Raw genomic sequence first — 26,628 nt, 5'->3', positions numbered from 1 at the left:
CGAGTCGAAGGCGGGGAGAGACAAAGACACACAGACAGTTCTAGGTTGTATTAAATGTTCTAGATGTTTTATTGGTGTTGGTTTCATATTCTTTCACACACATGTTCTACGACTGTTTTTTACTTCCTCTGTAGTCTCAACCCACCTACAGCCCTCTGAGTAAGACCCAGCCTGAAATGGCTGTTCCTCTGCTGGTCTCCAATGCAGACATTCACACGGAACTCAATACCTGGACTGTGTCACCTAGACTGGACCGGACTCCAGGAACATGGACTCATCATCTCACACCAAATAATCACACCACATTGCACCGGCACGTCAGAAGTGGTAGCAGGAATATGGACGCCATAGTTTCTGTCTCGCATCTTTTAATAATAAAACACAACCTTGTCGCTGTTGTTTTTTGTGGGGGTTTTTTTTGTTACGTTTTTGCATCGGCTTTCTGAAAACCCGGTGAAAAAAAGATTGGAAACCATACAAAGAAAGGAAACAGAGTGATCTTTCCTCTTTTCCCATAACACGCTCAACAATGTCGCCGATGTTCTTTTTCATTGAATGTATATCTTGAGATGTTTTATTTTCAACATATCATTTTTATTTCTTTAAATCGGTATAGAATTATATAGTTTTCCTAGAACACACAGAAAGATTGAGTTGTATTTTCCAACTGGGTTGTGTACTGTAGTATTTAACAAGGACAATGGTTCACACAGTGCACACAAACGTAGACAAACAGGGAGTAGAGGGGAGAGGAGGGTGTGAGAGACAGAAAGGGGGACCGGGGACGCCATGGCGGGGTGTGCTTTGTTATGCCTAAATGAGGGAAAGCAGCTCTCACACACTCCCCTCCCTTTATATAAATAAAAAAAACAAGTAAAACCATTGAACCCCCACCCCATTTTATAAAAAAAAACAACAACACTGTTGAAGAAAAAGGAAAATGGTCGGAGTGAGAAAGACATCCGCTCTTCCTCCTGGAGAAAGGAGAGGGCGAGAGGGGACGGCTCGATTGGTGTTAGCTGTGGGATCTCGCTCGTGATCTGTATGTCTGTGTGTGACCGGAGGGCAAGCAAAGGGTTGCAGGAGGAGGAAGAGAGGGAGGAACAGAGGTATAGAGGGGAGGGGGGAGAAAGGGAAGGGAGGAAGGAGTGGTATGGCCCTTTTTTTGCCGAGCGTCGACACTCCCTTTAAGATCATAGCTCGTTCAAATCTACATACACAATATGCAGCTGCCGTTTGGTAGATATATTGGTTTATGTACACAGCAGTGAGAGAACACATGCAAAGAGTATCATAGGAGATGGAGGGGGGGGGGGGGGTGATGTAGGAAGTCGTAAAGGTGCTTTGCTGTTTTTAATCTTTGGGGCAGTTGTGATGAAAATTGCTTTGAAGCGGTCGTTGTCTTTTACGGGGTGGGGCATCTGAAGACGTGTCTTGCCAGGGATGGAATGAAGGGGGGGGGGAAACAAATGGAAAATGTAGGGGTATGAGTAAAGACGGTTTCCATCGCTCAATAGTATGTCTCCCTTTCCACCCAACCTGTAGGAGGAGAGGGGCGGGGAGGAGAAAGAGAGGCGTCAGAGAGTTTTCCTGATTTTGTGTCAATTAAAGATTGGCGTGAAGTTACAAATGCAAATCTCATGTTAGGATTTGGGCCTAAATGTTATACGTAGAGAAAGAGACAGCCATTTACCTCCTGGGTTCCTACGGATGAGCAGTTTTCGGATCTCATCATACACAAAAATGAGGACACTGTAGGGGACCGCACAGAACCACCAGCTGGGCCTGGAGGAAGGAAGGAAGAAGAGAGAGAGAGAGCAGAGGTTAAGAAACACACATGGCAGATAGGAGATCAATAAAAGGAGTCAGTGGAGGTGTGTGTACAGTATGTGTGTATGTGTATCTGTTTGGTTTGTGTAGGTATACATCTATGTCTTCCTGTTTGTGTAGATGTATGTCTATCGGTTTGTGTAGATGTATGTCTACAGTATGTCTATTTGTATGTGTAGATGTATTTCTGTATATTTCTAGGGTTTACTCTACTCACTTTAGGGGGAACATCCTGAGTGCCACATCCATGCCTGGGGTGTAGGATAGGAAGGCAGCCAGAGCTGTCTCCTCAAACAGGCCAAAGATCAGGATCTTGTTCCTAAGAGGAGAGTAGTGCAGAGAGACATGAGAATGAGAATACATATAAGAGGGTGAGAGAGACTAATAGACATAGACACCAAGCATACTGTATATTAACAAACGGACAGACAGACAGAAAGGCAGACAGACAGACAGGCAGACAGACAGGGAAAGAGAGACAGAAACAGACAGACAGACAGACAGACAGACAGACAGACAGACAGACAGACAGACAGACAGACAGACAGACGGACAGACGAACAGACGGACAGACGGACAGGCAGACAGGCAGACGGACAGACACAAGACAGACAGGCAGACAGACAGGGAAAGAGAGACAGAAACAGACAGACAGACACAAGACAGACAGGGAAAGAGAGACAGAAACAGACAGGCAGACAGACAGACACAAGACAGACAGGGAAAGAGAGACAGAAACAGACAGGCAGACAGACAGACACAAGACAGACAGGGAAAGAGAGACAGAAACAGACAGGCAGACAGACTTACTTCATGCCCTGCTGGAAGACAGAGTTACGCCTGGTCTTGCAGACAATGACATCAGCCCACTGTACCACCACGATACTGACGAAGAAGGCTGTGTGACACGTGAACTCCACGATCTTCCTCTGTTCATATGTCTACACACAGAGAGGAGAAAGGGAGTGAGACACAGTATTTGAATCACAGAATGAAATAGAACAATAGAATGGACATTGGCATCCCGGCGATGTGACTAAAAAGACAGCCATCTTGGTCAGGGAATATTTATTTATAGAATCTGATCAAATATGGTGAAATAGTGTAAACAATGAATTTGCAGATATACTTGTAATATACTGTATTGCTATGTTTTGAATACTTATTTTGACCCGGAATTGTAGCGTGTACCTACCCATTGCTGGCCATAGCTGTCTTCCAGGTCGTTGCAAGCGCGGTCGTCCCAGTTGAGCCTGATACCCACAAGAATTGAGGGTAGGAAGCCATTCTCAGCCAAGATCACAAAGTAGGAGAAGAAACCTCCCAGAGCCTGGATCATACCTTCACACACAGACATAGACACAAAGCGTTAACACATGTTCACTCTGGAAGTGATGTTACCGGATCCCACAAGGAGAAGCCATTGACTTGTCATATAGACTCGTGAACTATAATCCACTAGCCATAGATTTAGGATCTATAAGCATCGAAGCACTCATTAGTCTGTCAGATTCTACCACAGGGTGGTCGAAGACTAATCAATCATACTGTCCACAGAGTATTTACTCAAGGACTTCATGGGGAAGTATTGACCATCGATCTGGCTGTGGGTTATGATAACATGTCCAGCTACATATGCACTGTCTTTATGGCCCCAACCAGGTAGAGGAGCTAATGGGGACCCACCGATTTGTCCGTAGGCGATGCTGATGAGCCTCTCGTTCACCAGCTTGTCTCTGGTGGGGTTCCTGGGCTGACGCTTCATGATGTCACTCTCGGCTGCCTCATAGGCCAGGGAGATGGCGGGCACCTGGGGGAGGGGGGGGGGGGGGGGGTCACAGGTCACAGATGTGAGTTTGTATGAGAAACAAATATTTTGATTGATTGCTCCACTGTGAGATAGGGCATATCAAGTTTACGTGTGACATTTTTGTCAACGATGCACATTTTTGAATTTTCGGAGCTTTCTGCCGTGTGTCTGTGTGCCATGTGTGTGTGTGTGTGTGTGCAGGTGCCGCATGTGTGTGTTATGCGTGTGTGTGTGTGCCGTACCATGTCAGTTCCCAGGTCGATACAGAGGATGGTGATGGTTCCCAGTGGTAGGGGGATGTTGACGATGATGAAGAGGAGGAAGGGTGTGATCTCAGGGATGTTACTGGTCAGGGTGTAGGCAATGGACTTCTTCAGGTTATCAAAGATCAGACGGCCTGCAGGGAGATAGGAGGACACACACAGAGGTCACACACTGAACTCTGACCTCTAACCTATGTAGAATTGAGCAAAGGTCACTTAAGGTTGGCTCAGGGTCTGCCCTTATTCCTAAAGTGTCTCAGAGTAGGAGGGCCGATTGAGGATCAGGCCCCTCTTGTCCATGTGATCTTATTCACTCTGATCTAAAAAGTCCAAACGGATTTGCGATCAGCACCTACTCTGAGATGCTTTAAAAATACAGGCTCATATTACCCGTCCCTCCTCTCTTCTCCTTTTCTGGCCTCTTTTACTTTTTGTCCACCTCTCCCTCTCTTCTACTCTTTCCATAATATCTCCTCTCTCTCCCTATTTCTCACCCTCTTCCACTCCGGTGACGATGGAGGCAAAGTTGTCGTCCAGCAGGATCATGTCAGCGGCCTGCTTGGATACGTCAGAGCCGGAGATTCCCATGGCAACGCCGATGTCAGCCTTCTTCAGGGCAGGAGAGTCATTTACACCGTCACCTGTCACAGCCACGATGGCACCCTGGGAGGGACAGAAGAGTTAGCTTGTGTCCAAAATAGCACCCTATTCCCTTTATAGTGCACTTTAGTAGTGCTTTTGACCATGGCCCATAGAAAGTCACTATTGTACCAAAACTAGGGGGAAGTGATGGGGTCAATTCCCTGTTCAATTCAATCAATTCATTTTCAAATGCATGAATAGAATGTCAACAATCTCCCTGAACTGAAAATGGAATGAACCCCAACCCTGTTTCCAGACTTATATTAGTGTAGTATTAGTGTAGTTGTGGAAAGCACGTTCACTTTTATTGATCGGGTGATGGATTCAGGTGGTGTGTGTGTGTGTGTGTGTGTGTGTGTGTGTGTGTGCGTGCGTGCGTGCGTGCGTGCGTGCGTGCCGTGTGTGTGTGTGTCTCACCAGTCGCTGGCAGCCCTCTACGATGATGAGTTTCTGCTGGGGGGAGGTCCTGGCAAACACAATCTCAGTGTGGTTTCTAAGGATGTCGTCCATCTGATCCTGAGACAATTCCTTCAGGTCTGTACCATGGATCACACAAGCCTTGGCATCCCTGGAGACACACACACATTAGAATAGCTAGCTTGGATCCACAGAGGCAGGGCGAAAGTGACATGAGAGTGAAAATGAACGAGAGCAATGAATTAGCAGAACAGGATCCCGTGTGGCCTCACTGTCAGTGTGTGTGTGTGTGTGTGTGTGTGTGTGTGTGTGTGTGTGTGTGTGTGTGTGTGTGTGTGTGTGTGTGTGTGTGTGTGTGTGTGTGTGTGTGTGTGTGTGTGTGTGTGTATGGGTGCGTGTGTGTGTGGGTGCGTGTGTGTGTCTCATGTTTCTCACCTTGGGTTGACCTGGCTGACAGGGATATTGAGGCGAGAGGCGATGTCCTCCACTGTCTCGTTGCCCTCGGAGATGATGCCCACGCCCTTAGCGATGGCCTTGGCAGTGATTGGATGATCACCTGTCACCATGATGACTTTGATGCCAGCCGAACGGCATTTGCCCACAGCGTCAGGCACAGCGGCACGGGGAGGGTCAATCATGGACATGAGGCCCACGAAGCACAGGCTCTCTGTGGTGAAGTTGACGTCATCACAGTCGAAGGCAAAGCCCTTGGGGTACTGGTCCTCTGGCATTAGCAGGTGGCAGAAACCTGGGGAATGACAGGAGGTGCTAGCTTTATTTACCTGTTCTACTCATTCTCTACTAAATCAGTCAATCCTTCAGCTCTCACTTCTATTCATCATTGGATACGGTACATTTGACCCATTCTCCATGAACCAACATCCTGACCTCCCCCCCTTCCCTCTTCCTCCTGCCACTTCCTCTCTCTCTCCCCCTCCCTCTAACAACCCTCCCCAGTCCTCTTATGCATTTTGGAAGGCCCATTTCTTTCTCTTCCTTCTTCACATCCTTTCCCTCCACATCCACTCTATCTCCCCCCCCCCCACCACCTCTTTCTCACTCTCCCTGTCTCACCGAGTACTCTCTCTCCCAGTCCTCCAAGCTCCATGTAGGCGTTCTGGAAGGATTCCTTCATCTCCTCATCCATGGGCTGTTCCTTGCCCTGGATGATGATGGTGGTGCAGCGGTCCAGGATCCTCTCTGGGGCTCCCTTCATCACCAGCAGGTAGCGGTTGTCATTGGGATCCTCTGTCTCGTGAACTGAGAGCTGTGGGGTTGGTTGAGCATGGTAGGGGAGAGAGAGAGAAATAGGTGGGAAGAAGGGGGAGAGGTGAGATCGGACACAGTCACGGTGTTAGAAACCAATCCATTTGAGTGTTATGTTTGTGCGTGTGCATATGTACACGTGTGTGTTACGTACCTGGTACTTGTTGGTGGAGTTGAATGGGATCTCGGCCACCTTCTTGTTCTTCTCCCTTATTTGTTTGACAGAGCCACAGGACAGCTCGATACACTTGAGCAGGGCAGACTCGGAGGCATCACCAGCGGTGTCCCTCTTCAGGATGGGCAGTTGGTCCTGGCCGGCTTTGAACACGGCGCGGTTGCAGAGAGCTGCGACGCGAGCCAGGGCAGCCCATGAGGCTGAGGTCTTGTCGAAGGAGGCACCTGGAGAGAGAGGTGGCCGATTAGAGATGATAAAACAATATCAATTCCTAGCCTGTAATTAAATTGTACTTGTCTGTGTAACTACCATGTGAATACATAGGTTAATGAACTACTTAAAATCAAGAGGGATTCCTATACTTAAAATTGTCTCTAAACGTGACTGTGACCCAAACTTTAACCCTAACACCAACATCCAGCCCAAACTCCAGCTCTAACACTAACTCCAACCAAAACAATAACTCTAATACTAACTCTAACACTAACTCTAACATTAACTCTAACACTAACTCTAACACTAACTCTAACATTAACTTTAAAACTAACTCCAACCAAAACGCAAACTCTAACACTAACTCTAATATTAACTCTAACACTAACTCTAACACAAACTCTAACATTAACTATAAAACTAACTCCAACCAAAATGCAAACGCTAACTCTAACATTAACACTAACACTAACTTTAACTCTAACACTAACACTAACTCTAACTCTAACACTAATTCTAACATTAACTCTAAAATTAACTCGAACATTAATTCTAACATTAACTCTAACATTAACTCTAACACTAACATTAACATTAACTCTAACATTAACTCTAACACTAACTCTAACATTAACTTTAAAACTAACTCTAACATTAACTTTAAAACTAACTCCAACCAAAACGCAAACTCTAATGCTAACTCTAACACTAAAACTAACTCTAATATTAACTCTAACATTAACTCTAACACTAACTCTAACTTTAACTCTAAAACTAACTCCAACCAAAACGCAAACTCTAATGCTAACTCTAACATTAACTCTAACACTAACTCTAAACCTAACTCTAACACTAACTCTAACACTAACTCTAACATTAACTCTAACATTAACTCTAACACAAACTCTAACATTAACTCTAACACTAACTCTAACACAAACACTAACTCTACCTCTAACAGTAATTCTAACATTAACTCTAACATTAACTCTAACACTAACTCTAACATTAACTTTAAAACTAACTCCAACCAAAACGCAAACTATAATGCTAACACTAACACTAACTCTAATATTTATTATACATATTAACTCTATGATAACATTAACTCTAACACTAACTCTAACATTAACTTTAAAACTAACTCCAACCAAAATGCAAACTCTAATGCTAACTCTAACACTAACACTAACTCTAATATTAACTCTAACACTAACTCTAACATTAACTCTAACATTAACTCTAACATTAACTCTAACATTACCTAACTCTAGCTCTAACATTAACTCTAACATTAACTCTAACATTACCTAACTCTAACTCTAGCATTAACTCTAACATGAACTCTAACATGAACTCGAACACTAACTCGAACATTAACTCGAACATTAACTCTAACATTAACTCTAACACTAACTTTAATACTAACACTAACTCTAACATGAACTCTAACACTAACTCTAACACTAACTAACATTAACTCTAAAACTAACTCTAACACTAACTCTAACATTAACTCTAACACTAACTCTACCTCTAGCATTAACTCTAACACTAACTAACATTAACTCTAAAACTAACTCTAACCCTAACTCTTACATGAACTCTTACATTAACTCTAACATTAACTCCAACCCAAACTCTAAATGCTAGCGCACATCACACTGAATGTGGATCTAGCATTCGCCAATCTTTCAGTGCTCCAACATTTTTCACCCTCGGTTCTACTTGTAAAATAATTTCGCAAATTACATTCAGAGGTACTCTTGGCCAGAAAATGCTATTGGTGTGTCTGGGCCCTAACATTATATCTAACACTAACTCCAACCCTAACCCTCCTGATCTCCTCTTACCAGACTGGTCCTCTGTGGTGTCAGCCTCGTGGATCTGGTTGTCGAACCACATGTGGGCCACAGTCATCCTGTTCTGGGTCAGTGTGCCAGTCTTGTCGGAGCAGATGGTGGAGGTGGAGCCTAGGGTCTCCACAGCTTCCAGATTCTTGACCAGGCAGTTCTTCTTAGCCATACGCTTGGCAGTCAGAGTCAGACACACCTAGAGCACAGAGACAGGGGAAAGACAGGGGTTATCCAGGAGCCAGAATGAAGGAGCGTACTGGTACAAACAAACTAGAAAGGGTACCTATTCTGGAGAAAATGAGTGTGCTTGCTTCAGCTGTCTAGTTGGTCTAGAGCTCTATAATGTATTTCTGTAGAGCTATCATTGGTATGGATCTAGTCTCAATCAATGTCTTATTATATTAATTGTGTAGATCGCTGTCTCGTTGGTCTAAATCTACAGTCTAGTTGATCTAGAATGAATCTCATTTACAGTATGCAAACGTGACATTTCAGTCCTTTATTTTTTATATATTTGCAAAAAATTCTAAAAACCTGTTTTTGCTTTGTCATTGTGGGGTATTGTGTGTAGATTGATGAGGGGGAAAAGATAAAGGGGTCTGAATACTTTCTGAATGTATAATACATGATATTTAGCAGATGCTTTTATCCAAAGCGACTTACAGCCATGAGCGCATAGATGTTACGTACGGCTGTCCCCGGGAGTCTAACCCACTACCTTTGCGTTGCAAGCGCCGTGCTCTACCAACTAAACTGAGGAGGACCACTAGAATCTGAAGTCTAGAGGTCAGGTATGAGGTTCAGTCGAGTTTCAGAGAGAAACAGCCATAGAGGGGAAGGGTCAGATGGAGAGGGGACCATGGTCACTCACAGTGACAGTAGCCAGTAAGCCCTCAGGGACATTGGCCACAATGATGCCGATGAGGAAGATGACGGCCTCCAGCCAGGTGTATCCCAGGCAGACGGCCAGGATGAAGAAGGTGATGCCCAGGAACACAGCCACGCCTGTGATCAGGTGGATGAAGTGCTCGATCTCCTTGGCGATGGGGGTCTTGCCCGACTCCAGACCGGAGGTGAGAGTGGCAATACGGCCCATGACGGTACGGTCGCCAGTACACACCACGATGCCACGCGCCGTACCTGAGAGAGAGAGAGAGAGAGAGAGAGAGAGAGAGAGAGAGAGAGAGAATATTAATTCAGGAAAATAGAGGTTGAAATGAGAGAAGAGAAATAAGGCGGGAACTCTTGTATGCTTATGTGGGTAACTTCTGTGTCAACAGCAGCTCTATGGTATAATATTACATTTGAATCAGCTTAGCTGAACCAGTCAAAAGCTTAGCAAGCCTTAGTGCTGCTGGGGTGCAGCATCCAATACTGCAGTAGGACCCTGTTGACTGAATTTGGTAGGCCGAATCTGACACGCAGGAATAGAGAAAAGAGGATAGGAGAATAGTCAGGGAAAGAACAGCTGATGTGTCTGTCTGTTTGTCTGTGAGTTAGCCGTTTCTACGGTTACCTTCAACGCAGTTGGTAGAGAAGAAAGCGACATTGCGGGTCTCCAGGGGGTTATCATGGGTACAGTCAGGTGACCTGCTCTGGGGTTCTGATTCGCCAGTCAGGGAGGAGTTATCCACCTATAGGAGAAGGACAAAACCCAAAAGGACAAAAAATGTTATGTAAAACGTGTAGCTGTGTGAGTGTGTAATATATGAACTATGTATGTGTGTGTGTGTGAGTGTATGGTACCTTGCAGCCGTGAGCAGAGACGACTCTGAGGTCGGCGGGGATCCTGTCTCCTCCCTTCACCTCCACCAGGTCTCCTGCCACCACCTCCTCAGCGTTGATCGTCATCTTCTCGCCCTCACGGATCACCAGCGCTTGCTACAGGGAGAACACAGAAGGAGGGTTAGATAGTCCAAACACGCATTCATTTATTCACACATCACTGGGGGAATTAGACTGCCATTGTGTGACTTCGTAGCATAGGGTCTACATTTCACACACACACACACACACACACACACACACACACACACACACACACACACACACACACACACACACACACACACACACGCACACACGCGCGTGTTTACCTGGGGCACCATGTTCTTGAAGGACTCCATGATTTTGGAGCTCTTGGCCTCTTGGAAGTAGGAGAAGCATCCGGTGACCACGACGACAACAGAGAGCACGATACCCAGGTACAACTGAGGAGAGAGAGAGAGAGACAGGAAATCCCATTGTTACACTGTGTACACTGCAGGTCAATGCATAACAGGAGTATTTAGCTTCAAACTGAACACAGACCACCGCGGTAATAGTCACTAGACTAGATGATCATGCAAAAATAGGAAAAAGTGCAATGACCAAGTACATTAGCCATTTGGGTGTATGTTAGAATTAAAGCTAGGGACTGGCGCTGCTGGCAGTGTGTGTGAGGTTTGGTCAACTTAGGTATGTGTGATTCGGCTGTGTGTGGCTCAAACTGTCCCTTATTCTGTGGCTGTGTTTACGTTTAGTGTTTGGGTGCATGCGTGCGTGCGTGCGTGTGCTTGTGTGTGACTCACGTTGTCTCCTGCCGGCTCGTCCTCGGTGGCGGCCTGGATGGCGTAGGCCAGGAAACAAAGGATGGCGCCGGTCCACAGCAGGATGGAGAAGCCACCGAATAGCTGGCGACAGAACTTGATCCACTCGGGGGTGGTCGGGGGAGGGGTGAGGCAATTGGGACCGTCCCTGATCAGAAACTCAGCCGCCTTGGCATTGGTCAGACCCTGGGTGGGGAGAGAGTGGGGTGGGTTAAACCTAGAACTGAATGTGTTGAAATTAGGGGTGACGCCATAAAAATCCTATTCAATCTAATATGTAATTATAAGCCTGCAGGTTGAATGACTTTATGACTACATATAAGCACGTCTTTACAATATTGTAATGAGGCTTAAAACGTGTTATGTATTTTACGTAGAACGTTTTCAACTGACTCAAAAAAAGGCTGTAACTTAGTAAGGATCAAGATAAGATAAGAATATAAGATATAAGATTAGAATTGAGACTTTATAAGGGGGCTTGAGATGTCTCAGAATGCATTAAAATGTTGCTCAAACTGATCCCCTCAAATACACCGACCGTGTGGCATGAGTGAATGTAAAATACCACCATCTAGTGGCCTAGTAGCAGCTCTGTTAGTGACGCAGCAGGACTCGGTGATGACTCTAGTATCTCTGTGGTACTACATAGATAGACCTCTATGGTACAGTGCAGGAGGAGGACTCACCTGGACAATGTCGGTGTTGAACTTCCTGCAACACTCCTCTATGGACATCTTGTGTTCCGTCTGAAAGGTAGAGAGGGAGGGGGGGAGAGAGAGAGAGAGAGAGAGAGAGAGAGAGAGAGAGAGAGAGAGAGAGAGAGAGAGAGGGGAAGAGAGAGAGAGCGATAGAGAGAGTGTGTGTAGGTGTATTTGTGTGGGAGAGAGACACAGAGAAAAATTGAGAATATGCCACAAATATCACAACAATGAATTTAAAACAAACTAGGAGAATTTGGTTTAAAGTTTTTCTCCAAACTATTTAGAGTTTGTGCGTTCCAGTTACACATTGACTCTTGGGGGGGTACCCTGAAATGGTTAGATATTCATACTCTAACTTATGGAGAGGCATATGTTAGTATTTCAATAATAGTTATGGGGGTGCCCAGCACACCCCTTGAGCAGGGCAGAGTGTGCGCCACTGTGTGCCAGTCACTTACAATCGGTACTTCTTTCTTGAGTTCATCCATGTCCTTCCCCTTCTTGTTCTTCTTGCTGGGAGAAGATTTGCCATCTTTATCCTGCGTGGTAGCAACGCGGTAACTGTCCGACCGCCCATACTGGGCGGGGGGGGGACAGTAAGAGAGGGGGGAAGGGATTAGGGGGGGGGGATACTTTCATTATTATTTAAATAGAAACATGGTTAAAGCACCAGACACAACAGACGGGGAGAGGGACTTCATTATTTTTTCTCTGATACCCATTTGATCTTCACAGAGATCACAGACAGAAGGATCAAACGACCGTCTGGCTTTACTGCAGTGTCTGTCTCCTCTCGGGGACCCGCTCTCACAGTTTGTATCCACTGGCCACCTGCTTCATTTGTCATTTATGTGAACTGTCACCAGACATGACATGTTCTCCACACACACGAGCGCGCACGCAAGCACACACACACACACTAGCTGGTGGGGCACAGAGGCCCTGAAAGAGAAACAGAGTGCAGACACAGTGCATTATCTCATTCCTCAAAACCCCTCTAATTATTTATTTGATTTAACTAGGCAAATCAGTTAAGAACAAATTCTTATTTACAATGACGGTCTACACCGGCCAAACCCGGGTGACGCTGGGCCAATTGTACGCCGCTCTATGGGACTCCCAATCACAGCCGGTTGTGATACAGCCTGGAATCGAACCAGAGTGTCTGTGGTGATGCCTCTAGCACTGAAATGCAGTGCCTTAGACCGCTGCGCCACTCGGGAGCCCCTAGATTAGATTCATATCAATTCAGTTAGATTGGATACATCAATGTGACTGTGATGTGTTGAATATGAAACAGTTTTGCAGACACACACGCGCACACACACACACACACGTCTCTCTTCTAGGGAGCTCAAAGTGTTGCATTAGCTCAATTTCCGATTTACACTAACTGGTGCTCAAATCAGATCAATACAGAAGCCCCTGACCAGAGTCCCTCGGTTGACAGAATGAGAGAGAGAGATAGACAAAATGGCTTCCAGGAGGGTTCTATGGGTCCTAGTGGAAAAGCCGCTCATTGACACAGCCAACTCATCAAGGAAACTGACCTTGCTGCAGGATCAATACAATCAGTGATGTAATAAAGGACCAGAAGGGTTAAAGGACCACAGAGACCAAACGGTTACCGGTCTGTATCTTACCACACCAAGAACATGCAACTCACACTTCATCATCAATTCTGATGATATGGTGACTTTTGTTGGTTGTAGCATCATCATCAAGTGACTGTACAAAGAAACTGGTGGCTAGTGTCAAGATAACATGCTTGGTCTACAGCTCATTTGTTCTTTAACTAGGAAACTCAGAACAAATTCTTATTTACAATGACAGCCTATGGACAACACTGGGCCAATTGTGCACTACCCTATGGGACTCCCAACCCCGGCCGGATGTGACGCAGCCTGGATTCGAACCAGGGACCGCAGTGTCGCCTCTTGCACTGAGGTGAAGTGCCTTAGACCACTGCGACACTTGCCACTCGCCACACACTGCTTTGGTGTGACTGGGTTTCAACTGTGTTACTGCTTGGTTGGAACAAAAGCCTGCACCTACACTGGCCCCCTTTGGATATGATGGCCCTGTTCATTTATTCTGAATAATGAAGGGTAAATACACATTCAAGTCAAGTTTTTATTTTTGCCCTGGTCCATCACAAACCAAATAAATGGCCTATTTTCCGAGGTAAACACACATTACCTAGGCTCCCACACCCTGATAAACACACTTGACTGACTAAGTACAACGCCATGAATGGGTGAGGAAACTTGCCACTGAAAGTCCCAGTGCTTAATGCGAGTTGAGAAATGTCGGTCTTGAATCTTCCACTTGTAAAAGAGACCAGTCTTAAGTGGTTCATTGTGGTCCGAAAGGTTTGAGGAGGATTTATAGTGAGCACTGCAGCTCTCCACTCTGCCCCTGATTTACAGAAGTAATACTGGAAGACACTAGAGTCTCCCTTGAACACAAACTAACCCTGAAAAGATTGGTTCAAACATTCGACCAAACACAACAACACACAATATGACTACCAAATGTACAAAATCAGTCTTCCCACGTGCGCATGTGGATGTCATTATCCGAGAATGTGAGTGAACTCTTGCTGCAACAAGACCAGACAGGCCTAGCGAGCCGAATGCAGAACAAAGGAGAGACCGATAGAAAACTACTGCTACTCAAACCCTTTGAGATTGGCCTGCCCGTGTGTGTGTGTGTGTGTGTGTGTGTGTGTGTGTGTGTGTGTGTGTGTGTGTGTGAGTGTGAGTGTGTGTGTACTTCAATACAACATGCAAATTAAATACTCTGGTTGGCATCTTCTGAGAAACAGTGTAGGGGTAGATGTTATAGATAAGCTAACAGGTCTGCGTTAGGCACACACAGGTGTGGAGTTTCTAGCTAGGCAGGTTTTTTCGATGGCTAACACTGAGTGGGCCATAGAAACACATTTACAGTACATTGTTAGGTCCGACAGCACACCTGCTCATCACACACACACTTACACAATTTAGTGCTAATACAAACACTGGAAGAGTGCAGACGGGTGAAACAGGCATTAGAGGAGAGGGATGGACAGAGAGAGATTCATGAAAAAAGAGAAAGGCCGTGATGGGGGCAGATGGAAAGAGAGACAGCAATGGGAGGTGAGAGAGAGAAGAGCTCTTCTCTCACACCACTAATTAGATATTGACCACTATTCTTTGTCTGTTTACTCAGGCTGTGTATATCAGTGAGTGACAGCGTGACTGGGATCCCACTCTAACAGATTGTTCTATAACACTGTAAAACAAACAACCCCACCGGCAGGGTCGCGACCTTACAACCTGCGGACCCAGAGAGTGGGTGTTGGCCCCTTACCGTGCGTGTGTATGTGTGGTAGGGGTGTTAACGTGCATGCAGGCACGTGTGTGTGGGCTAATGCCACTCAATCTTTCATGACACACATGGGACAACCCAAGCTGCTCCTTTTACCCACAAGATTTCTTCATTGTGGTGACGAGGTCACGACTATCGCCGAGGTAACAAGGCAAAACATTTAGAGAGCGTGGTTTTGTTCCTCATTGTTCAATGCAACATGGTATATATCATCTATCTGTCTGTCTGCTTGCCTGTCTGTTTCTAAGCATTTGTTGTGGAGGTGAAATGTAAAGCAGAGACCGCAGGCTGAAATTACAACCACTAGCTCTCACACAGACAGACAAAAGAAAGACAGACGGACCTACTGACAGACACAGACTGGAGGAACTGGTGTCGGTGACTTACAAACAGATAGACACCACAGTATAGAGTACCGCATCTCCTCCGCACATTGTCATCTTTTCAAGTAGAAGACAGACTGTCTGGAACAAGGAAGACAGGCACATTCACTTTGGAGCCGAAAGCTAAGGCTACTAGCGTGCTAATCTACCAGAGGAAAGTCGAACATCCTTGGGTGTGTGTACACCGTGTTTGGGAGGGAAAAAAAACGAGCCAGAGTTCATCGGGTTCTACTGATGTCATGCTGCTGTGGTTTGTCTGGTTCTAATGTTCTGTTCTGGTCACATTACCAGGGAGGTTGGCATGGTGACCGAGGCTTAGTGGTGGGCGGTGGCCTAGTTCTGTAGGATCCCCTGATCTGATCGCTCAGTAATAATTGATGTCTAGGTAACTGGACATTGTCGGAAATAGCCAACACGTACTGTATGTGTGTGTGTGTGTATCTTTATAAGAAAGAAAGAAATACTTCCTTATATGCGCAAGCTATAAGCCTGCCAACAGCTAGGCAGAGGTGAGTCATTGTCGAGGTGGCTACAGTCTGTCTGCGCAGCGAGAACACGCACTGCGGCAGACAGAGAGGGCGAGTGAGAGGGGGCGGCGGGGGGGGGGGAGCAGAAAATAATAGGAACAGAGAAGGGAAAGGGTATGAGAAGAGGGTGAGAAGGGAAGAATAGGAGACTAGGAGAGATGTTAGCACAGACAATGGCCTACATGTGATGGTTTCTCTGTTATTAATCAGACTCATTCGTTCTGAAGTGAACACGGGGCATGTTTGATATGTTGAACACTTCCACCCTTTCAGTGAACTCCAGTAGCCAATACCCATCCCTCAGGAGCATGTCAGTGTTTCTGTCTAGGGCACACAGGCTTGGGCATGCCCCCTAATGGTGATGGACCTGCGTGGGCATAAGGTGTGGCATCCTAGCCTCTCCTACTGGTACGCACGAAAGGTGAGGGGTTTCACAAGAGGCGGGAAGAAGTTGCAGCGTTTGGGTTTCCGTTTTAGGGAATCAACAAAGGGGAAATAGTAACTATTGCAGGAAAACAGTTTGACTGTGTGAAAAGCTTGCATTGACTAAGATGTTAGATAGATGGCTCCATACTACACACATCCTGAAAGAAGTAACATAAACATCATTACCTTGACTGGTTCCCAAATGACACCCTATTCCCTATGTAGTGCAATACTTTAGACCCATACTATGTATGGAATAGGGTGCCATTGGAGACGAATCCTCACGTACTGTGCCCTGTGTGTGGTGAATAACAACACTTTGTAAAAGTGACAGTATCTATAACCATGGCTGTACAGCAACCTTCTCCCAATATAGTTTGATTATCTCTTGTAAGCCTATCAGGCCAGCCTGTGACACTACTAGTTGATAGGCTGCTGTGAAGGGATCCTAGCCACTGGGGAAGGTTTGGGGGCGGAGGATAGTGATGATGACAGTTAAATGTCGATTCCGTCCTGCTGTGCTCTGTGGCAAGCTTGCATGTGGGGGTAGGGGTGCGTCAGAGGAGGCTGGTGGGAGGAGCTTCAGGAGGACGGACTCATTGTAATGGCTGGATTGGATGAATGGAACGGAGTCAAGCGTGTTTTTCATACGTTTGGTTTGTTTGCCACCGTTCCATTCAATCCATTACAATAAGTCGGTCCTCCTATAGCTCCCTACCACCAGTGTGTCTGTGTGTGTGTTGTTCGCATGTGCTTGCGTGTGTGCTTGCCTGTTTGTGTGCGTGCCTGTGCTTATTTGCATCTTTGTCTATGCCAGTTTTCTTCAAAGTTGGGGTCGCGACCCTTAGTGCTGTCGCGGGGAAACTGTAGTGGGATCGCCAAAATTATTATTATTTTATTTTTTAACAATTGGAACAAACAATTAAGAGTACAGTTTATTATATGGGACAATATACAAATGTTTTTGAGAAAGATCATTTGAAAAATAAGATTGAATTGAGTATATCTATTTATTGGTTTTGATAAGACATGAAAATGCACTGTATTAAATGGGATTTGTTGATGTAAAAATCGAAATTGACAGATTTTAAGGTTGTGTTATTAGAGTTGGGATGGGAAGGGGTCATAACAAATTCTTGGTGGAAAAAAATGTGATCCCTGCTGAAAGAGTTTGAATATGACTGCTCTAGGCCTTAGTGTGAACTGTATACTATTATGTGTGCACAACATTGGTGGGGATAAACTGCATTGTTGGTTAAGGGCTTGTAAGTAAGCATTTCACTGTACGGTTGTATTCGAATACAACACCTGTTGTATTCGACGCACGTGACAAATACAATTGGATTTGATTTGATTGCATAGGGACATTTGGTTCCAACAGCCCTTGGGTATAGGGATAAGTAGCCACAGTGGGCATGGCCTAGGGGTAGGGGAGCTGGTCTGGGTAGGTGGCTGGGCCTGGAGGCTCATGCTAATAGGATTAGCTAGACTGATTGCTCTTGTCTTGATTAGCCTACTACTGTACATCAAATACAGAAACTCTACCTAGCTAACTTCCAGCAGAGAGTTTCTTCTCCATATTAAAGAGTGATAATGAAATGGGGAATCACTGCAAAAGACCTTCAGGAAAATCAAATCAAATGTTATTAGTCACATACACGTATTCAGCATATGTTATTGCGGGTGTAGAGAAATGGTTTAGTTCCTAGCTCCAACAGTGCAGCAGTATCTAATAATTCACAACAATACACACACATCTAAAAGTGAAAGAATGGAATGAAGAAATATATAAATATTAGATGGAGCAATGTTGGAGTGGCATTGACTAGAATACAGTAGAATAGAATACAGTATATACATACGAGATGAGTAAAGCAGTATGTAAAGTGGCCAGTGATTCCAAGTCTATGCATATAGGGCAGCAGCCTCTAAGGTGCATATCTAAAAATGGTTTCATATCAAGACACGTCTTGGTTGTAAAATATTTGGTGTTGCTTTTTGTCACAATCACAGTTACTTTAATTTCTGGATTTTCAACTTCTTCTCAAATGGTGATTTTCTTAATTGAATAAATATATAAACAGTGGAGGAATACAACCCAATTGGAATGTAGTGAAGTAAAAGTAAAGTTGTCAAAAATATAAATATACTGAACAAAAATATAAACGCAACATGTAAAGTGTTGGTCCCATGTTTCATGAGCTGAAATAAAAGATCCCAGAAATGTTGTCAACTTTTGTGCACAAATTTGTTTACATCCCTGTTAGTGAGCATTTCTCCTTTGCCAAGATATTCCATCCACCTGACAGCTGTGACATATCAAGAAGCTGATTAAACGGCATGATCATTACACAGGTGCACCTTGTGACCATTCTAAAATGTGCAGTTTTGTTACACAACACAATGCCACAGATGTCTCAAGTTTTGAGGGAGAGTGCAATTGGCATGCTGACTGCAGGAATGTCCACCTGTTGCCAGAGAATGTAATGTTTATTTCTCTAGTATAAACCGTCTCAAATGTTGTTTTAGAAAATTTGGCAGTACCTCCAACCGGCCTCACAACCGCAGACAATGTGTAACCACGCCAGCCTAGGACCTTTACATCCGGCTTCTTCACCTGCGGGATCATCTGAGACCTGCCACCCGGACAGCTGATGAAACTGAAGAGTATCTGTCTATAATAAAGCCATTTTGTAAGTAAAAACTCCTTCTGATTGGCTGTGCCTGGCCCACCCAATAATTTTTTTATTTAACTTGACTGATTTCCTTATATGAACTGTAACTCATTAAAATCGTTGAAATCGTGAAATTGTTGCATGTTGCGTTTATATTTTTGTTTGGTATAGTAAAGTACAGATACCCCAAAAAACTACTTAAGTAGTACTTTAAAGTATTTTTTCTTAAGTACTTTACACCACTGTAAATAAATAAAGTTATATTAAATTCTATTAAATTGTTTTGATGTTCAGAGGTATGGAATTCCAGCCAGACCCTGAGGTCATGACCTCTTATAGCAGAAATGATACACTGTGTATCTATTTGCATGTGAACACACACACACCAAACATTCTGTATCCTAATTTAGCTCTCGTGGACAAATCATTTGTGTTCCCTTCCAAAAAAACAAACAAAACCAAAACAAAATCCCATCTTATGGCATTACCCCTCCTGTCCTACCCTCATCCCTTCATCCTTCCCCCATGGCCATCTGTCCAGCCCCTGATCTGTTCATCCTGACAGGCAGCTGTGCTCCAGTTTAGAGTCTGCATGTGTCCTTGTCTCTTGTCTCGCCCATTGTGAGTGTATGTCAGAGTTTTCTTTAGGAAAATGTGACGCAGGACATAGACTGTTGCCTATATGCACTTGAATGACGAATAGGAAGAGTGCTTCAAATTACCAGTTGAGAAGTAAAAATAGTAGTTATTTATAATCGTGGCCATCAAAACAGTTTTTAACACGCAATTGCATTTAGAATTGTTATGCAATGATTGGGCTCATAAAAGCACGTTTCACTCCAGCAGCAACGAATGAGCTGTTTGAGAATCTGTAGCAGCAGCTCTCGCACTGTCTGACAGATAAACGACTAATGAAAATACACCAATTTAATTCCACAAAATTATGCAAATGAACCTATAGACCAATAAGCATGACGGGTATTGATGAATAGGCTAAAAAGCATTATCTGCCAAAAGTCGGCTAACGGAAACCCTGGTATATATGTGTGTGGATGTGTGTGGATGTGAGTGTGTGTGTGTGTGTGTGTGTGTGTGTGTGTGTGTGTGTGTGTGTGTGTGTGTGTGTGTGTGTGTGTGTGTGTGTGTGTGTGTGTGTGTGTGTGTGTGTGTGTGTGTGTGTGCTCCTCAGTGAGAATGGTGTTATCTAGATTGGTATCATAAATCTGAGTGTCTAGTGGCCCTTGTAGGGACAACGGTAGATTCTCTCTGTCTTTCTCCTATGAGGGGTTTCCTGAGGACATTCTGTGTGAATGCAGATGATTTCGGTGACAGAGAATACATAGCAACTCCTGCTCTGTGTACTGTCTTGTCTTATAAAGTCTTCTGGCCTCTGAAGTACCGTGCTACCTGTGACACGGGTCTGGGCAGAATGGAGATAAATAAATACATTTAAGCTTGTCTGTATATTTTCAACTGATACCTATTCAATGTACGTAGTTGATAATGAAAGGGGGAAGAAAACATGCGCACGCACACACGCGCAAGCGCACGCAACACACACACAGACAAGCTGGGAGTACATTCTGAATTAGTAATGACTGTGTTGGCAGGGAACCCAACTCTCCTCTGTTTCTCACTCTCTGCAAACCCCCACTTAACATTTCCCGAGCATTGCAGCAACGTTAACCAACCAGGCTGCCCTATCTTACATTACAATCGATTAAATGTTTAATGTTATTTGACTAACTCATGACCTTAGTACGAAATCCAATCTGGTTTGAAGGGTAAAGGAGTCAACAAAACTCAAATAAAACCATAATGCAACATTTCCCAAAAAGTCCCCAAATACTTACATAATACCCTACCGTATTACCCTACCCTTAAAGTAGGTCCTTCTAGCTAAGCTAGAAGACTGACATTCAAAACCATGTCCTTCCAAATGACTCTTTAAGGACAGAACCCTCATGAATATCCCACTAGTATATTGATTATGGACTATCAGTAGGATGCCCAGGACGCCTCGGTGGACATACAGTGCACTGCACAAACCCTCCAGACTCAGCAGCAGGACACGAATGACTGCAGATGCAGTGAGGAGGGGAGTGAGCTAGCACTCTGCACCAAACTCTGGGCTGGGCCACAGCTATATCTACACTATTAGAAAAAAAAGGGGCTATCTAGAACCTAAAGGGGTTCCTTGGCTGTCCCCATAGGAGAATCTTTTAAAGAACCCCTTTTGGTTCCAGGTAGAACCCTTTTGGGTTCCATGTAGTACCCTTTCCGCAGAGGGTCCGACATGGAACTCAAAATGGTTCTACCTGAAACCAAAAAGGGTTCTACATGGAAACCAAAAGGGATCTCCTATAGGGACTGTCGAAGAACCCTTTTTTTTCTAAGAGTGTACCTTGTCCCATCATGACCAAGCAAGCCTTACCTAAATACCTACACCCTTACTTACCCTTTCCTATACCCGTCCTGTACACACCTGGCCAGTCTAAGGAGCGTACAGCTCTCTACCTCTGTGCCACTGCAATGATTTATCCCCACACCACCTACACCAATATGCCCTTCCTTTATACTATATATCGCTTCCATTTCTTCCCTTCAATGAGAGAGGTGATGGGGGATATCAGGGGGAGCAATCCTATGCTCCTCAGTCCCTGTCCAGTGAACTCTCCCTGATATCCCCCATCACCTCTCTCTGTATCCCATACGGATGAATACCTATACCCCCCCCCTGTCCTGTCATCCCATCTGCCTCCTGTCTCTGTGGTAACCAATCCCCAAGAGCAGAGGCAAGCAGGGGAAACAGGAGCTATGGCCATGTAAGCTCAGGTCATTCTCCCGCAACAGGGTATACAGCCCTCCCCCTCTCTCTCTGCACCTACAGATCAGTCACAACTCATCTCATCCCCCTCCCTTCTTCACCCTGCACCCACCCACCCACCCTCCATCTCCTTTTCTCTCTTGCTCACATGTCTGAAGGTAAAATGTGTGCAACCATCTTCACTTGCTCTCCTCTCCCATTTCTATAACTCGCTCCCTCTCGCACCCTCTCTCTCAGCATCATTAGGTTACCCCATCCCTGACTGCACCAGAGCAACTATACACACATCAGCAACCTCAATTGCTCACAACCAGTGTGTCAAATGAAATAGGCTGTCTGTCTGTCTTTCAGTGCCCCTGACACTAAGCCTCAGTGTTTGCTTGCTAAAGCATCCCTTTCTGCGTAACTCGCCGAGTCTGCCAATCACAGCTTTTTAAAGGGAATTTCCACCCAACGGGCACCGCCCCCATTTTGACGCCGCAGCCCGGCGGCCTTGTGGACGGACAGTTGGCAGTGCCATGGTATGGCATAGCGCGTCAAGCGCCAGATCGACTTGGCAGAATGTCTTGTATGTTGTCAAAGAATCATAGGTGTGAAATGGGTTAAGGTAAAGGACATATTCCTTCCAATTATATGAAAATGTAATTATTATCAGAGGTCACACACATATTTTATTTGCGCGCCGGATGAGGACCCCCACCCCCACCCCCATTCACACATAGATCAGACAGTGTAGCCTAACTTTGCCACGGAAGTGGTTCGTGCGTAAGCACTTTTTTCACTCCATCCCATTTGACGCAGTGCTTGGTGCTACAGATGATTCTCGCATCCTCATGAATAGCCTATCACCAACGACTGCTTCATTTATCGCCGCTCCACACCAGACTTCGACCGAGAGAAATGCCCCCAAGGCCCACCCAGGTCATTAGATGGAGATAGCTGATATCATTCGTGCCTGCTCTGTCGGTGTCTCTTCAATAACGTTCGGTAACCGTGGGCGATCCAGCTTCATCAGCCACTGGGATTTTGTGGCATCAAATTATTTCAACCCCTAGAACCGAGTCGGGGATTACATTTTAAACTGTCATACAATCAAGATAAATGATGAGACAGAAATTGCGCAACAGCCCATAGCGATAGTCGCAGCATCACCTCGAAATGTTCCTACAGAACTATTCATAGTCAAATTATTATTGGCTTTACAAAACAGTGAAAATATTCGTGTTATTATTGAACAGTCAATATTTTTATTGAGACGTGATGTTTTTCAAAAATATCAGCCAGGGCCGGGCCGCATCCACCATTTGACGCAGTGAGGGATTCAGAACTTCGTGTTCACTTACAAATCCAGACCCAAATGTATCATCACCCAGCATTCACAGGACATCTTTTTCAATCTATCGTGTGTTTTCACTGTCAACGATTATCGAGTCCCTATTGTCACAAATTAAAGGGAAAATAAGCTGGTGAAGCGCTTATTCCTGGTAACCGCATTATGACGCATGGGTAACGGAAGCTGCAGTGCGCTCAGGCATTGCATACCATACCGACATACGCAATCTCCTCAGTAGCCGGGTAGACTAGGGTAGGTTTTCCAGGTAGCTACTTCTTCGTCAAATGCTGCGAAGAAGAAGTTACATGCGCCATCGACGATTTAAAGCAGTAGACAATTGGGTCGCGATGATGCGAGGATAATTTACATGGGCAATAGGGTGAATGGGGGTACTGTAATCATGCACCCATTCGAATACACAGCCACGTATTTCTAAAGTCATCAAATACATGCTAATAATAACGGATGTGAATAACAGAACATTGTGTCTCATTGAAATCCCTCAGTGACATGCCAAGTGAAGCCTATACGCAGCGGTCTCTCTCGCTAACTCAATCTCTCTCTCTTGCGCTCTCTCTCTCTCTCGCGCGCGCGCGCTCTCTCTCTCCCTCTCTCTCACGAGAGCCGGCTGTCAGAATAAACCGATTACCATGGCAAGGTTATAGACAAAGTGTCACGATATGCCTAATATAGCCTATAGTCTATATTAATGCATATGACAAACCCCTGAATTAGACAATTCAATCATATTTTTATCACTAACTTGATCGTTCCATATCGTATGAGAAACAAAAGAAACAGCAGCAAATGACAGTAAATTACATTAAATCATTCCATCAGCAGATTCTAACCAATTCATTGTCAAGTTGAAACCTTACAATTGCAGTAGAAATTACAGAGAGCTGTTTTGTGCCTGCTCTAGCCTACTCGTCACATCAATTTGTCGCAGTCTATGAGACCGTAGACTATATAGCCTAAAAAAAAATCCGCATTGGAGTCAATGTCACTCAAATATTTCCAGAGGAGAAAAAACATGACACTGCAGTATGGTGCCCTTCCCCGTCAGCATCTGGGGTTTTAAACAGTTTTCAAGGCATTTTATAACTTTCATGCATCATAAGGCAGTTATAAAGTTGGTAGACGCCGGGCTTACCCCCATGTTGGCGCAGTCAGGCTTCTCTCCTCAGGTGATGCAAAGCTTGAGAGGTGTCAGCCCCTCAGGTGGAATTATATCAAAATGGTATTGCCTTTTAAAAACGTAAGACAGATTTGTATTCAGTTATTCAGGTAAAAACGAAAGGAAGCGACAAAGACGTCAGTCAAGCAAATGTCTATAAAACAAATGGGTTAAACGATTAAATACACGGATTGTCTCTAACCTCCAAAAAAGGTTACTGTCTTTTCCCTCTCCACCTAAACGTCTTTCAAATGAAATGTTGCAGTCTCAAGCAGAGCATCACGCGAGGATGCGGGTCCTTCTCTTGCTCTCTGATAGTTGCGGTAAAAGACCGGTGAAACTCAGAAGCCACACTGCTCCGGTTTTTTAGGATTTGATCTCCTTCCGCGGCTCTGTTGGCTGCCGCAGTACTCTCTTTTCTACACACTACCACTCCGCCTATGGAAGAAGCGCCAGTGGGTGTGAGCGATCGCAGCGCCCCATTGTAGCAAAGCTGATAAACCATGGACCTGGTAAACCCGCCCAATGACCACTGAATTGACCAATAGGAATTACGAGCAACTATTTGATGACAGGAAATCTAGCCAATTACGAGCACGTAACACTGGCCAATAGAATACCTAATCAGCCCCTCCTTCTTTACTGCAGAATTCCAAGGCCGTTAGCCATCAACATCCTGAGCCCCTAGGTCCAAATTTTGTGTAAATGGACATACAAGGTGAGAAACTATTGTCGTGGTTGTATTCATGTAACTTATTTATGTTGTATAGATTGATGGTATTGTGTGCTGTATTGCATGTGATAATCACCCCTGTCTTTCTGGCCGTGTTGGTCACTGTGCACTTCAATGCCTCCCCTAGGTCTGCAATTACATAGAAGACGATTGAGAGAATAGGCTACACTGATAGAATATAATAGATCTAGGTCCAACAATTATGGTTATTATTGGACAGTAGACTAGAATATCAATCAATCAATCAAATGTATTTATAAAGCCCTTTTTACATCAGTAGATCTCACAAAGGGTTTATACAGAAACCCAGTCTAAAACCCCAAAGAGCAAGCAATGCCGATCTAGATGCACTGTGGCTAGGAAAAACACCCTAGAAAGGCAGGAAACAAGGAAGAAACCTATAGAGGAACCAGGCCAGTCCTCTTCTCGCTGTGCCGGGTAGCATGTACTTCCGGCGCCGACAGAGATGGCCGCCTCGCTTCGCGTTCCTAGGAAACTATGCAGTGTTTTGTTTTATTTCTTACATTAGTACCCCAGGTCATCTTAGGTTTCATTACATACAGTCGAGAAGAACTACTGAATATAAGATCAGCGTCAACTCACCATCAGTACGACCAAGAATATGTTTTTCGCGACGCGGATCCTGTGTTCTGCCTTTCACCCAGGACAACGGAATGGATCCCATGCAGCGACCCAAAAAAACGACTCCGAAAAAGAGGGAAACGAGGCGGTCTTCTGGTCAGACTCCGGAGACGGGCACATCGTGCACCACTCCCTAGCATTCTTCTCGCCAATGTCCAGTCTCTTGACAACAAGGTTGATGAAATCCGAGCAAGGGTAGCATTCCAGAGACTGTAACGTTCTTTGCTTCACGGAAACATGGCTCAATGGAGAGACGCTATCCGAGGCGGTGCACCCAGCTGGTTTCTCCACGCATCGCGCCGACAGAAACAAACATCTTTCTGGTAAGAAGAGGGGCGGGGGCGTATGCCTTATGGCTAACGAGACATGGTGTGATGAAAGAAACATACAGGAACTCAAATCCTTCTGTTCACCTGATTTAGAATTCCTCACAATCAAATGTAGACCGCATTATCTACCAAGAGAATTCTCTTCGATTATAATCACAGCCGTATATATCCCCCCCCAAGCAGACACATCGATGGCTCTGAACAAACTTTATTTGACTCTTTGCAAACTGGAATCCATTTATCCGGAGGCTGCATTCATTGTAGCTGGGGATTTTAACAAAGCTAATCTGAAAACAAGACTCCCTAAATTTTATCAGCATATCGATTGCGCAACCAGGGGTGGAAAAACCTTGGATCATTGTTACTCTAACTTCCGCGACGCATATAAGGCCCTGCCCCGCCCTCCTTTCGGAAAAGCTGACCACGACTCCATTTTGTTGATC

General features: G+C 44.9%; 1 protein-coding gene across 2 annotated transcripts; it reads right to left on the bottom strand.

Annotated features, from left to right (window-relative positions):
* Positions 1–45: 45 nt before the first annotated feature.
* Positions 46–24,954, bottom strand: atp1a3 (Na/K ATPase alpha subunit). Of its 2 annotated transcripts, NM_001124630.1 has the most exon segments (24): positions 85–1,539; positions 1,694–1,785; positions 2,048–2,149; positions 2,641–2,771; positions 3,026–3,171; positions 3,517–3,640; positions 3,883–4,037; positions 4,398–4,566; positions 4,963–5,113; positions 5,398–5,405; positions 5,408–5,410; positions 5,412–5,710; positions 6,037–6,229; positions 6,383–6,627; positions 8,470–8,668; positions 9,344–9,612; positions 9,989–10,106; positions 10,219–10,353; positions 10,569–10,682; positions 11,043–11,246; positions 11,747–11,806; positions 12,220–12,300; positions 24,458–24,551; positions 24,684–24,710. In NM_001124630.1, coding segments are annotated over 23 exon segments (3,033 nt in total). In that variant the 5' UTR covers positions 24,464–24,551; positions 24,684–24,710; the 3' UTR covers positions 85–1,510.
* Positions 24,955–26,628: the final 1,674 nt, after the last annotated feature.

This window comes from Oncorhynchus mykiss, chromosome 2 (assembly GCF_057628025.1).
Source record: "Oncorhynchus mykiss isolate SJ-2025 chromosome 2, ASM5762802v1, whole genome shotgun sequence".
NCBI classification, from domain to species: domain Eukaryota; kingdom Metazoa; phylum Chordata; class Actinopteri; order Salmoniformes; family Salmonidae; genus Oncorhynchus; species Oncorhynchus mykiss.
This window is presented reverse-complemented; position numbering and strand designations above follow the sequence as displayed.

Coding starts and splice junctions, on each gene's coding strand:
- atp1a3 (XM_036990520.2), bottom strand. Junction 8,669..9,343: donor GCTTACTGGCTACTGTCACT/GTGAGTGACCAT, acceptor TCTGTGCTCTAG/GTGTGTCTGACTCTGACTGC. Junction 5,711..6,036: donor ACTGGGAGAGAGAGTACTCG/GTGAGACAGGGA, acceptor GTCATTCCCCAG/GTTTCTGCCACCTGCTAATG.